We start from the raw sequence: 12,253 nt of genomic DNA, 5'->3' as shown, positions 1-12,253 counted from the left end.
GAGAGGTCTGCCAAATGCATATATTAGATGAGGTCACCATATAATTAATATCACTTAAATACTACTGATATTGTAGATCTAAAGGGTTACTTCCAGTTATTTGGAAATGGATGCATTTAAAACTTTCTGTCTCTCCTCTGACTCTGCTAGCCAGTCAGTCATAAGCATCACTAGATGGCAGTGCTGTAAATTCAAACAGTGTTGGACTAGGATATCAGGGGCCCACCAAAAAATCTTTCCACCCTATTATACCTCCTCTCCTCACTCAACCCCTTTATTCTCCTAGACTCTTTTCTCTACATACTATTCTCCATTTTTCCATTATTAAGCCTCTTTGTTGACATAAAGAAATAGGGAATTGCCATGAAATAGGCCAAATGGATAGAAGCAAGAGGCCCACCGGGAGTTTTCATGATATCCCGGTGGGCCAGTCCGACACTGAATTCAAATAACGTTCAGAGCCTGTGCAACTAGTGCTTTGATGTAAACTTCGTGCCATAAAGCAAGACAGGGCTGCTGTGCAATTGCCAGAAAGGAAGTTGAGTAAGTGACATGAGCAGCAGGAAATACACTTTCCCATGAGGAAATCATTGATTGCCAAATGTAACTACTTCATTCGATGTTACATAGTTTATGGTTCAAATCAACAGAAATAAACTCTATCAGTACCAAATGCCCCCAAGGTTATTTGGGGAAGATTTATGACTGCAGTATTAAGGGACCTTATGCCTTATGGGATATTGATTCCCACCCCCTCCTCATACCTACCTCATCTGCGCTGTCACCCTGTGGGGTGGTCTCATCACCAGCTCTGGGGGAACCAAGGTTCCGCCCTTCTCTTTTCTTTTGCTTCTTGATGTTGCTGTCTGCCTTCCCACTGTTCAGCCGCCTTACAGGACTCGTCAGCCACTTTTTTAGGGTGTTGGTGGAACGTTTGGGACCTGGGGAACTATGGATGGAATTCAAGGAGGCCTGGGGCTGCAGATTCGCCACGGACTCTGATTTCGCTCCATTTTCCGCAGTGGAGACAGAAAATGAATCTAAAGAAGAAGGGAACAGAGAGCGGGTCAGAACACATGATCACAAAGAAGTGTTCATTCACATATATACATTTATAATTACAGGATTTCTGTCCTTGTTTCGCTCCCCTATCTGGACCTGTAAATCATTGCTCTGGAAGTGCAAGATACTATACTGATACTATGGCGGTAACAGAGCCAACCTGAGCCTGTACCTCATTGCCGTGGGAGGGAAATGGTTAATTGCTACAGAACAGGAGAACCAAAGCCCACCAACATCTCTCTGGCTTCCCTCCTTCTGCTGAAGTCACTTGCTACTCCCCTTTTTCCAGTAAACCCTGTGACAGATAACTCAGTTCTACTGATAACCAGGACACAGTAACAGCTGAGAGGACAAGCTGCCAGGGGCAGGCAAGGAGGGTAAAGGCTGGTGCCTGGTGGGAAGATGAAACCTGAGATCTCCTTTACAGTGTCCTGCCCACGACTCACTCTTAAAGTAACAGTAGTGAAAGTGAAGGCACAATTTTAAGGGAAACAATATGGCAGCTCCAGCTTCTCTCTATATATATTTACTAGTTCAGTGACAGACAGTGTGACATCTCACTTTATTTCACAATAAATCACACTCCTTTTCTGGCAAGGCCACTTACCCACAGACAAAAAAAATATTTTTATATAGGGCTTGGCAAGTTTAATGGCGACAGGCTGAGCTGAATCTTTGGGATTTGCTGAAGGACTGATCCTGGCAGTGTGTGCAAAATACACCCAATAATGTTGAGCCAGAACCCATCCAGATTCACACACTATTCCCCCAAACAGCACAGGAAAAGTGGATTCCTTTAGTTCCTGAAAAGCCAAATCCCATCCCAGCAGCCAGACATCTCCACTAAGTTTCTGATGGAATTCATTAGGCACCTCACATTGCAGAGCACATATTAACAGCAATTGTAACACACAAAATTAATCCCTAATCATTCCGTGCATATGTGAGGACTTGCACACTAGCATGTGTGAAACGGCATTGCCATATTCCAAGAGCCTTCCTGAGCAGCTTCACCCTTAATGACACTGGAAATGGATATCTGCCAATATTTGAAAATGCAAACCAGCACCCCAGCTATGCCCTAACCACACACCCATTACACCTAAATGTGCCCTGCACCGCCACCCCATTTTCAACGATCCCAAACCCTTCCGAGAGCTGCAACTCAGGACTGCCCTGGGCTAAATCATGGTGCTTGGAAGACCTTCAGATCAAGGAGGTCATATCTGCACATGAGAAAGTTTGGCATTTGTTCACTACAGAAAGCCTTGGGGACTATGGTGGAATGGGCAGACATAGCAAATGAAGTTCCATGTAGTTAAAGGTAAAGGTATAGCTATATAATGACAATGAAGCAAATAATAGTGTGAAATGTATCAGCCATGGCAAAGGCTGTTGCTGTAAATAAGATGCCAATTGATTCAAAGGATTCATAATAATCTGCCTGTGTATAAAGTTTTGCTAGGATCACATGTTCTGCATGAGTGCAGTTCTGGGTACCTATCTATGTAAACACACAGGAGAGTCTAGATAAGTTCAGAGAAAAGTAAATATTCAAGGACAAGCTTGAAAAACCAGATGCCTAAGGGCTTTAGCAAACAGGCACATTTGGGGAGATTTAGTTGCCTGGCGACTAATCGCCTCTTCTTCAGGGTGACAATCTCCCCGAACTGCCTAACCCCTGCTAAAATGAAAATTGCCTGCGGCAATGCACTCGCTGCGCTTCGATTTCCGAAGTCGTCCACGAGGCAATTTTTCATTTTAGCAGGTGCAAGGCTGGGGGAAGGGAGTTCGTTGAGATTGTCGCCCCGAAAAAGAGGCCATTAGTCGATTAACTCAGGGTCTGGCCACACGAGCAGATTCGGGGACATTAGTGCCCCAGCGACAAATCTCCTCTTCTTCGGGGTAACAATCTCCCCCAGCGACAAATCTCCTCTTCTTCGTGGGCACAATCTCCCCAAACTGCCTTCCCCCTGCCCTCTGCCGGCTAAAATGAAAATCACCTGGGGAAGTAAACACGCAGCGCTTCGTTTTCCTCACGAGGAAACTTCGGGCAACTTCGGAAACTGAAGCGCCACGTGTGCCTTCCCCCAGGCGATTTTCATTTTAGCCAGCGGAGGGCAGGAGGAAGGCAGTTCTGGGGAGATTGTGCCCACGAAGAAGAGGAGATTTGTTGCTGGGGCGACATCTCCCCGAATCTGCTCGTGTGGCCAGACCCAAAAAAGGGCTATAATGAATGACCAATTAAAAGGATATCAGCATTGGAAGGGTTGATTTACTGTAAGGGCAGTCAGGTTATGAAATTTCCTACCATAAAGGGGGAATGAGTAATTCATTGGAGAGGGAAGAAATAACATTTCACCATCAGCATAGGAAGGGTTCTTTACTGTAAGGGCAGTCAGGTTATGGAACTGCCATGAGGAGCCAACAACTGATGTAACAGTGGGCTGAATGTCTAGCAGGAAAAGACACAGGAATATGATTTATTAAACAATCAGGAGTCATTTATTTATGGAATGCTTGTGGGGGCCTTGGCAGACAGACAGACTTCCCTCTCACATCGATACTGAATGTTCTATTTCCATAAAGCTTCTGCCCCCCCCCCAACAGGACAGATGAATGTTTCAGTGAGATCCCTGTGTCATGAGAAAGTCTTGCTGCCCCTTTGATTATTTGGGGTATTGTGTGGTGTGACCCATAGGGAGGGGTAATGAATGGGCAGTTATAGTGTTGCCTGGCCAGAGAGGTTACTGATTGGCTAAACTAAGCTGGAACCATCCAGCAGGAAGGCAGATACCGGAGAAAGAGGGTATTGTCCTTTCATCAAGCTTAACAATGTCACCCCCCATCACTGTCAGGATTTAAAGGGCAATTCTTTCCAGAGTAAAAATGCTACTTAGAACTATGTGTAATATTATGTAAAGCAGCATCATTCTGAGTGAAAGGCAGGAACATTCAGCCTATAATAATCTGCTTGTCATGGGGCCCTTTCTCATACAATAGGGCCAATGTACACTGGAGTACCCCAGTGCTGAAGGGCAAAAATGGTAACTTCTGCAGGTAGCATAGCAACAAGCAGTTGCTCTCCCAGCAGCATGCAGTTTGCATTGAATTAGCAGCAGTGACAAGTGACAGCAAATGAGAGACAGTCGCATTGCCTCTCACAGCAACCAGGACTCCAGTACAAGCAACTGTGTGCAGCATTTATTTACCTTTTGTTCCTTTCATTGTGCAGGTGATTCCAGGTTTATGGACTGGTTGGGGAGAACCAGCAATGTCTGTTGACCTTCCTGCTACAGTTCCACCTGCCAACAGCAGTTCAGTTCTGCCCTTCTAGCCAGTGGGGCAAATAGTCAACAGGACGGGTAAAGTTATCAGCTGCCCTGAACATGTTGGTTGTGACCCTTTCCACTGAATATTTACACTGAAACTGTTGTTTTTGTTTCCAGCTCATTGCACACATCGGCAGCAGGTTAATACAAATGAATCCCCAGTGACATAGTTATGTACATAACTTGCAGAGACTCTGTGATGAGCTTGCTTAGTTATCTGTCACATGACAGGTTTGGGTTATATACATGAATGTAAAAATATTTGGTTTTTATTGTTAAGCTTCAACTAAACTTCATTATCTCTCTAACTTATTTCCCTCCCAGGCATCTGCAGAGAACAGCATAGGGTTAAGCTCCCCATAGACGCGACGATTCTTCTTGCCAAACGACCGATTTTATCGAAGTCCGACCAATCCTTTGAAATTATCGTGCGGTTAGTGGGATTCAAACGATCGTACATTTTATGATTTTTCGGCCGACATCTGTCAGGAAATTGATCGGCCAGGTCAAAAAATCTGTCGGCCCCAGTGCAATCTCTCTATGTTTGCAGGGCCAAGCAGGCAGCTCCCCTTTGTTTTCCTGGCAAATTGGTCTTTTTAGTTGATGGTCAATTTGTATGATCGTTCCCAGAAAATAGTGGTCTCACGATGAGGATCGGATCTTTTAAAAATCTCAACATCTATGGCCAGCTTAAGACAGGGTTTTGTTTGCTCTACCTCAGCTAAGGGGCAGATTTATTAAAATGTGAGTTTAGAGCTTAATAAATAAAAACTCACCCACATTCTATTCATTCCTATGGGATTTTTATATCGTATTTATCAAATGAGTTCAAGTGGTGTAACTAAAGTGCGCCGGGCCCCCTGCAAAAAAACCTTCAGAGAGGCCCAGTGCACTCCTATCCCAATCCTCCCGCCCACATCCCTCCCACGTCCACCCATGTCCTGCCCTGACTCCGCCTCATCCCTCCCCAACTTGCGTCTCCCTTCCTCGCCAGTAAGAGAGGGGCTGGGGAGGAGGATGTTCCACAGGCCCTCCTGCAACTGTGGTGTCTCTATAGTTACACCACTGGTGAGTTCTAACTATCGACATATTGATAAATACAATTCTAAACATCCCATAGGAATGAATAAATGGATGAGTTTTTATTTACTCACATTTTGATGAATCTGCCCCTGACATCCTCAGTTTAGTAAATAGCATAGTAGAGAAGAAGTAACTCATCTAGAAACCCTGCCATAAAGCAAGGCGGGACTGCTGTGCTGTAACCAGACAGTCACATGACCATGCAGGTACAACTACTCTAGTTAATTTCCCCCAAACCCCTTCTCTGCACTATATTACATGGTTTCTAGAGAAAGTTAACCCTTGTTAATGCCCAAATGCACTAAACCTTATATCACATTTGCATTTAGGTTTGATACCATACTAGTACCCAGGAGCACAAGCGTGCTCTTATCAGATTCTCTTAAAGGAACAGTACAACCAAATCTTTGCTGTGGTAGTGCACTGTGGATTGCTGTCACAATGAACCTCTGACATTCTCAGAACAACAAACATTTGCAGAACATCTTATTCCACAGAATTTCTATTGCTCCCAGCAGGTATGTAACCGAGTGAGTGAGAATGAATGCAGAGCTCATTAGACAAACTGAGGACATTTAGACAAAAAGTTATCTGACTTTATTGGCAACCAATAAGAGTGTTTGCATTTATGCAGGTGACTAGCTCTTCTTTGGGGGGGGGGTGCAGTGATTCCTTGGGAAACACTTTAGTGGATAATAGGGAAAAGGAACCCTCCCTAGCCTTGCAGTGAAAAAGACACTTATCCGTGCAGAGCCTTCTAACCAGGGTTTGGGGATGAAATTTGGGATGTCAATGCTCCTTTCAAGCCACAGCATGGTGAAACTGGACTCAAGGTAATGGTGAGGCAGTAAAATACTTAATCTATTAAACTTCAATGCTTCTGTTCAGAAGAAACAGGTCTGTATGTGCACAAGTTTGGCTGTAAATCATTTTCACATTCAGTCACAATGAAAAGCTGCAGTGCCAAAGAACAGCCGTGGGCACAAAGACAGGGAACAGTCTGAATCTGCATTCTGCACTGCTACTTAATGGCTCACTACTGTTACATGTGCAGGTGCAAAGCCACCATTCTGCTTTGTCAATTTATGCAAAAGATTCAGAATTAAAATGAGGAAAGGAAAGTACAATGTTTAGCACTTTTGGGTCCACATGTTGCTGGGAAGGTAATAGAACAGATTATGATCCAGATTATTCAGGCTTCTATTTTGGGAAAGTTTTTGCTAAATTTACTGACACTAGAGGGCAAATTCAACAAGGGTCGAATATCGAGGCTTAATTAACCCTCAATATTCGACTGGGAATTAAAATCCTTCGACTTCGAATATTGAAGTCGAAGGATTTTAGCACAAAAACTGTGATCGAACGATCAAAGGAATAACCGTTCCGATTAAATTTTTCGAATTGAACAATACGAAGGATTTTAATCCAACGATCGAAGGATTATCCTTCGACCAAAAAAATTTAGGCAAGCCTATGGGGACCTTCCCCGTAGGCTAACATTGGGTTCGGTAGGTTTTAGATGGTGAACTAGGGGGTCGAAGTTTTTTCTTAAAGAGACAGTACTTCGACTATCGAATGGTCGAATAGTCGAACGATTTTTAGTTTGAATCCTTCAATTCGAAGTCGAAGTTGTAGGCGAAGGTCGAAGTAGCCCATTCGATGGTTGAAGTAGCCCAAAAAACACTTCGAAATTCGAAGTTTTTTTACTTCAAATCCTTCACTTGAAGTTAATGAATTGGCCCCTAGGTGTGTTGGGGCCAACTCAGCTACAAAATGAGCAGCTACAGCCCAAAGTCCCCCCATCACTGGCCAGAGGAGGGATGGGGATCAGTGGTGGTGTTGGGGGGATTTGAGGATGCAGACCCTGTGGCAGCATTGGACAGAAATACAGAATTGCAACGGGCTACACAGCAGCTTGTTTAGCTTAAGCAAACACACAATTGTACCAACCATGGGAATACTATATAATATTTAACATTTTTTTTAACTTGTCCTTGAAGAAGGGGGAGGCAAATGCTTTGCTCACAGGTGGGAAAGTTTGACTGTATTTTTCTCTAAATAGATAATAATCAGGTCAGAGTCCAAACAGGGACAGGAGCGGTGCCAGGACCCCGGGGGGGGGGGGGTTACATTTGGGACTGGTTAGGGAAGACTCAACTTCAGATCTCCTGTATATATTATAGATATAGTACATATAAACATATACACAGAATGCTGCTGTTGCTGCACACACATGGCAGAGATTACACAAGTCACAGAGATAAACTGGAGGAACTCGCCCAGGTCTGCTCCTCATTAGGCCACGCTGGCTCCTCTTACTCCTTTGTAGTTTTTACAGGGAGCTGATGATGGACAAGCAGAATCCTACTGATCCCCTTGCCATCTGCCCTCTTGGATCTGCTCTGCCCCCATAGGGACGAAGATTAAAATCAGGGGGGAGAAAATAAATATTGACTTGCACAGGGAGGGGGAGGATAATCACAGGGGGGGCAGTTCATATATTCAGAAGAGTGCTGAATTTGCAGAATTTCTAGTCATTTCAATACATGTCCATCCTGCTGCAGCAATTCAGGTGCAAACACATCAGACGGATATTAAAATAAATATTTAAAATTCAAACAGTCCTGCCATGCTTTATGGCTGAGATCTGTATAACAGAGCATTCTGTCACATTGTCACAGATCCTGTATGATCCCCATTGTAAGCAGCAGTCCTGTTCTGCTTTATGGCTGAGATTCTAGCTATCTGTATAACAGCGCATTCTGTCACAGCGTCACAGATCCTGTATGATCCCCAAAGTAAGCAGTAGTCCTGACCTGCTTTATGGCTGAGATTCTAGCTATCTGTATAACAGCGCATTCTGTCACAGTGGGCAGGCATCTGAAGCCAATTGTTGATATCAGTGCAGGATTCTGAGCTGTTAATAGAATTACTTGGCTGAACTGTAATGTTATCAAAGCAAAACAAACAATTCTGCAGTGGTTTTAAAATATATAATTTCATGAAACTGGATATATTTCGTTACAGAGGACTTTTTAGGAGTAACTGTGCCATTGGTGCATAAAAATGAAATAGAAATATTTTAAACATGAAATTTAAACTGAAATCAGAGGGTAAATCAGATATTATTCCATCTCAAAATACAATCCTCTAATCAGAATAATCCCATTAAAGGGTTTAGTGCAAAGGGGATAATTTAATAACGAGGCTCCGTGACACTAATACTAATTCCTGGCACCTTTGCACATATCTGGCGCTAAGCCGCTTTCGCTTACTCAAGAGTTAAGCAGCCGCAGATGTGGATTAAAACTGAAACAATGTGGCAAGAGGGGTTTGTTTATTAATAGGGCTGATATTAACCCATTATAACCTTAATACTAAGAAGAGAACCTTTCCTTCTTCTTTCTAGCAGCAGAGGGGCTCTATAGCTTTTCCATTTGCTACAATCCATAGGCCAGTGCATTGCACCAATGTACTTAAAAATCAACGGGTCCCAAAAACACAGTTTTGGACAGTGGTTGGTGGCAGTCACCATAAAGATACAGGCAATGCAACGCATCAGGTTAGGGATATTCTCAGCATGAACTTATGTTTGCTTTACTGCCCTTTCCCTGACACAATACAGCGAAACTTCCCTCCCAGAGGGAAAGCTTTCATACCCTGCCGGGTCCTCACAATAATAGTGAGTTTCCCTTCTCCTATTCCCCGGGCAAAGCTCAGTCACTGGTAAGAAAATTCCTGAATGACAAGGGTAGAATTCCCAGCACTGGGGCTGCGGTTTCCTCATTCTTTTTTGTCATGGGGAGAAACTGGAATGTGGCGGAACAGGTCTGACCACCTACCTGTCATTCTCTATTGCCCCAACAGATACCAGCTGCCTGTTCTACCTGCTGATCTGCAATCTGTCATAATGTAGCCCTGGCCCCAAACCCCAGTATGTAGTATTATTGAGATAAGTCCTCCATGGGTAAGTTAGTAAGATGTTCTTGGGATAGATGTCTAGGCCTCACAGAAATGGCAATAATTGGACAATAGTGTGTATAGTATGAGTAGAGGAGCTATAATTTCACTCTCTCTGCACTTGCATGTGGCTTATCATGATTAGACACTGGCTAACAATCCTGTACTTGACCTACAATTCCCTTTATAACTGTCTGGTTACTATGGTAACTGTGTATGTGAATTTATAATGCTCGCCAGGGCTTAGTGGTGCTTACAGAGCAAAGCAGTGTAATAATACAGAGGGGTTTAATAAATACAGATGAGCAGGATACAGTGTATAAGTGGTGCCAATTTAGTACACAGTAGTAATGGGGTTTCTGTTCTGAAGAGCTTGCAATTATTCAGTAAGGAAAGAAACAGTTAGGTTTAACTGCATGGCAGTTATAGATTTAGCGGGGGCGCACACCTGACTGGGTGAATGAGAGTAACAGCCAGGAGTAAATCCATCCCAGCTGGGGAGGAAACAGCTGCACTCACTGATGAGAACAATATGAATTTCACAAGGGCACAAGCGCTCACAGCAGGGCAGAACATCTCAAGCGGAGAGAGGCTGGAGGGGACACAGGTTTCTTCCCAGAGACCCTCATACAAAGAGATGCAGGGGCACAAGTGCTGATAGTGTTATTGTACAATGTGCCCAACTTTCCTTCCCAGGATTCCTACTGGCTTCCACAGCCCTACAGAAAGCTTGTGAATTCATTATTTCACCAGTGTACAACACTGAGCTCTACACTAGCATCACTTTGGGAACCCATTCCTGCTGCCCGGTAATTGTGATAAAGCCGTTGCACGAGTGCTTCTTTTCTGCCAGTTAAGAACTGCTCAGTGCTATATAAATACATCTATTATTATAAAGGGAAAGTGTGCTGCTACATACAAAAAAATACATTTTTCAGATGGGTTTTCCCTAAACAAACATCTAGTGAGTTTGTTTAGCTGTGAGCTGTGGCTTGTTCTTGCACCATGACACCAACCATTGTGTTTACACAAACTGGAAGACTATAGGCCCAGGATTAAGTCATTCGTGTATTGAACTATACCTCCCAATGCCCCCTCTGACACTGATGGATTAGATAAAAATACACACATGAAAAAAGACCAGCAGCAACTTACTTAAAGTGAATTGAAGGGTTGGTTTTCTCTTTAATCTGTAGGGAACTTTAGAGCTTGCAGTCGTGAGCAATAAAAGACTGGTGGGGCGTAATCGCTGGCTAATAGAAAGCAGCCCCTGTGTGATGAGGAAATCTGATGGCGTGAGGAAAAGAAGCCACTGGGGAGAAGCGCACATCAAAGCAGGACACAGACGGAGGAATGCTGGGCCTGATCTATTAACTTAATCTCCTGGGCTCCAGCTGTGAGAGTGCAAGGGCCAAAAGTAGCAAATGGCAAGCCTTATCCACTCATGTGCCCTCTTGTGCCCCAGCTGTGGGTGTATAGATGCTAAAGGGGTACAGGTACTAAGGGAGCAAATACCCAGTCTGCCCCCCCCCATGCAGTGAGTGCACACTCTATTCAGCTTCTTATTGCACATTAGTGCACACAGCTGGGTGTCTCTGCAGGTGAACAGCTGCCAGTAAAGGTGCCCTTTGTTCTCTTATGGGAGAACAAGTTTCAAGTAAAAAAAAAACTTTAAAAGGGTTGACCTTAAAATGAGGTTTTGGTATGTTGCAGATGTAAACACTCAGTAAAGAACAACCCAAACAGGTGATGCTGAACTACAACCCCTACCATCAGAGTTCTAGGATGAGCTCCCCTATATAGCTCCATATACTGACAGACACCCCCTCCCACTTATTGCTGGTATCAGCTGCTACTGGCCAGAGATCTGTTTGTGCTGCTGGGACCCGCTGTCTGTTACAGATTTCCAAGAATCACTGAGGAATGGAGCTGGTGTTTAAAGTCACACGTGAGACTTGGCAGTGACTGGACATAGCTACAGAGCTGCTCATTTCTCCCCCCCCCCACAATCCCACTCAATCCCAAAACCAAACAAAATCCACAAAGGCTTCCAATAATCTGGATTGGGATGTGTTGGGTGGCACCTCCTGCTGGCACTGCACCCAAACATTAGTAACACAACTGGTGGGTTAACATACTGCTGCTGCACAAATACAGACAATGGAAGCTAAAATGGGTGCACAGAAATGAGTATTATATAATGAATAAAGTACCCCCTCTTGTAAAATATAAGGATATTATAAGTTAACGAGGAGTTCCATGACCATTTAAAAACAGGGTATTTTTATACAGGTCATAGAACTCCGAGGTGACTACTAATATCCTCATATTTTGCAGCAGGGGGTACTTTATTTATTATAATACACAAGTGAGTCATGTGACAGAAATGACACCATTAAGCTCCAATTAAAACGGATGACATCACTAAGCACCGTTTCTAAAGATATAATGTACAGGATATTCAAGGCTCTTGTGCATTATACAGAGATCAACTAGGGCAGAACACTCCAATTGGCATTCGTAAACTGCAAATGTGGTTCTGTTTGAGATTTTTATGGCCCATATCCTGGCTGTTTGACAGCTCAATAGCATCTTAGAATGCACAAATATGTGGTAGTTGTGTAACTGGCCCACTACATGGGCCGAATTGGTTGAGCAGTTTGACCTTAGTGCTCGACCATCTGGGAATGTATGTGCCACCAGCTAACCTGCCCTGAACTGTATAGGTTGGTGTGTGTATGGTCACAACCCCCATTATACCCTTTACTGAACTTCATTGGCTGCTGTGGAATGCTAGGAAATTTAACATGGGGGGG

General features: G+C 43.8%; 1 protein-coding gene across 8 annotated transcripts in view; it reads right to left on the bottom strand.

Moving 5' to 3' along the window:
- kalrn.L (kalirin RhoGEF kinase L homeolog) overlaps positions 1 to 12,253 on the bottom strand; it is a 172,859-nt gene that overhangs the window by 34,232 nt on the left and 126,374 nt on the right. For all 8 annotated transcript variants that reach the window (XM_041575441.1, XM_041575435.1, XM_041575437.1 and 5 more), the window contains 1 exon segment: positions 769 to 1,040. In XM_041575441.1, the coding sequence (XP_041431375.1) occupies positions 769 to 1,040 (272 nt within the window).

The sequence above is a fragment of the Xenopus laevis genome, chromosome 9_10L (assembly GCF_017654675.1).
Source record: "Xenopus laevis strain J_2021 chromosome 9_10L, Xenopus_laevis_v10.1, whole genome shotgun sequence".
Taxonomy (NCBI): Eukaryota; Metazoa; Chordata; class Amphibia; order Anura; family Pipidae; genus Xenopus; species Xenopus laevis.
This window is presented reverse-complemented; position numbering and strand designations above follow the sequence as displayed.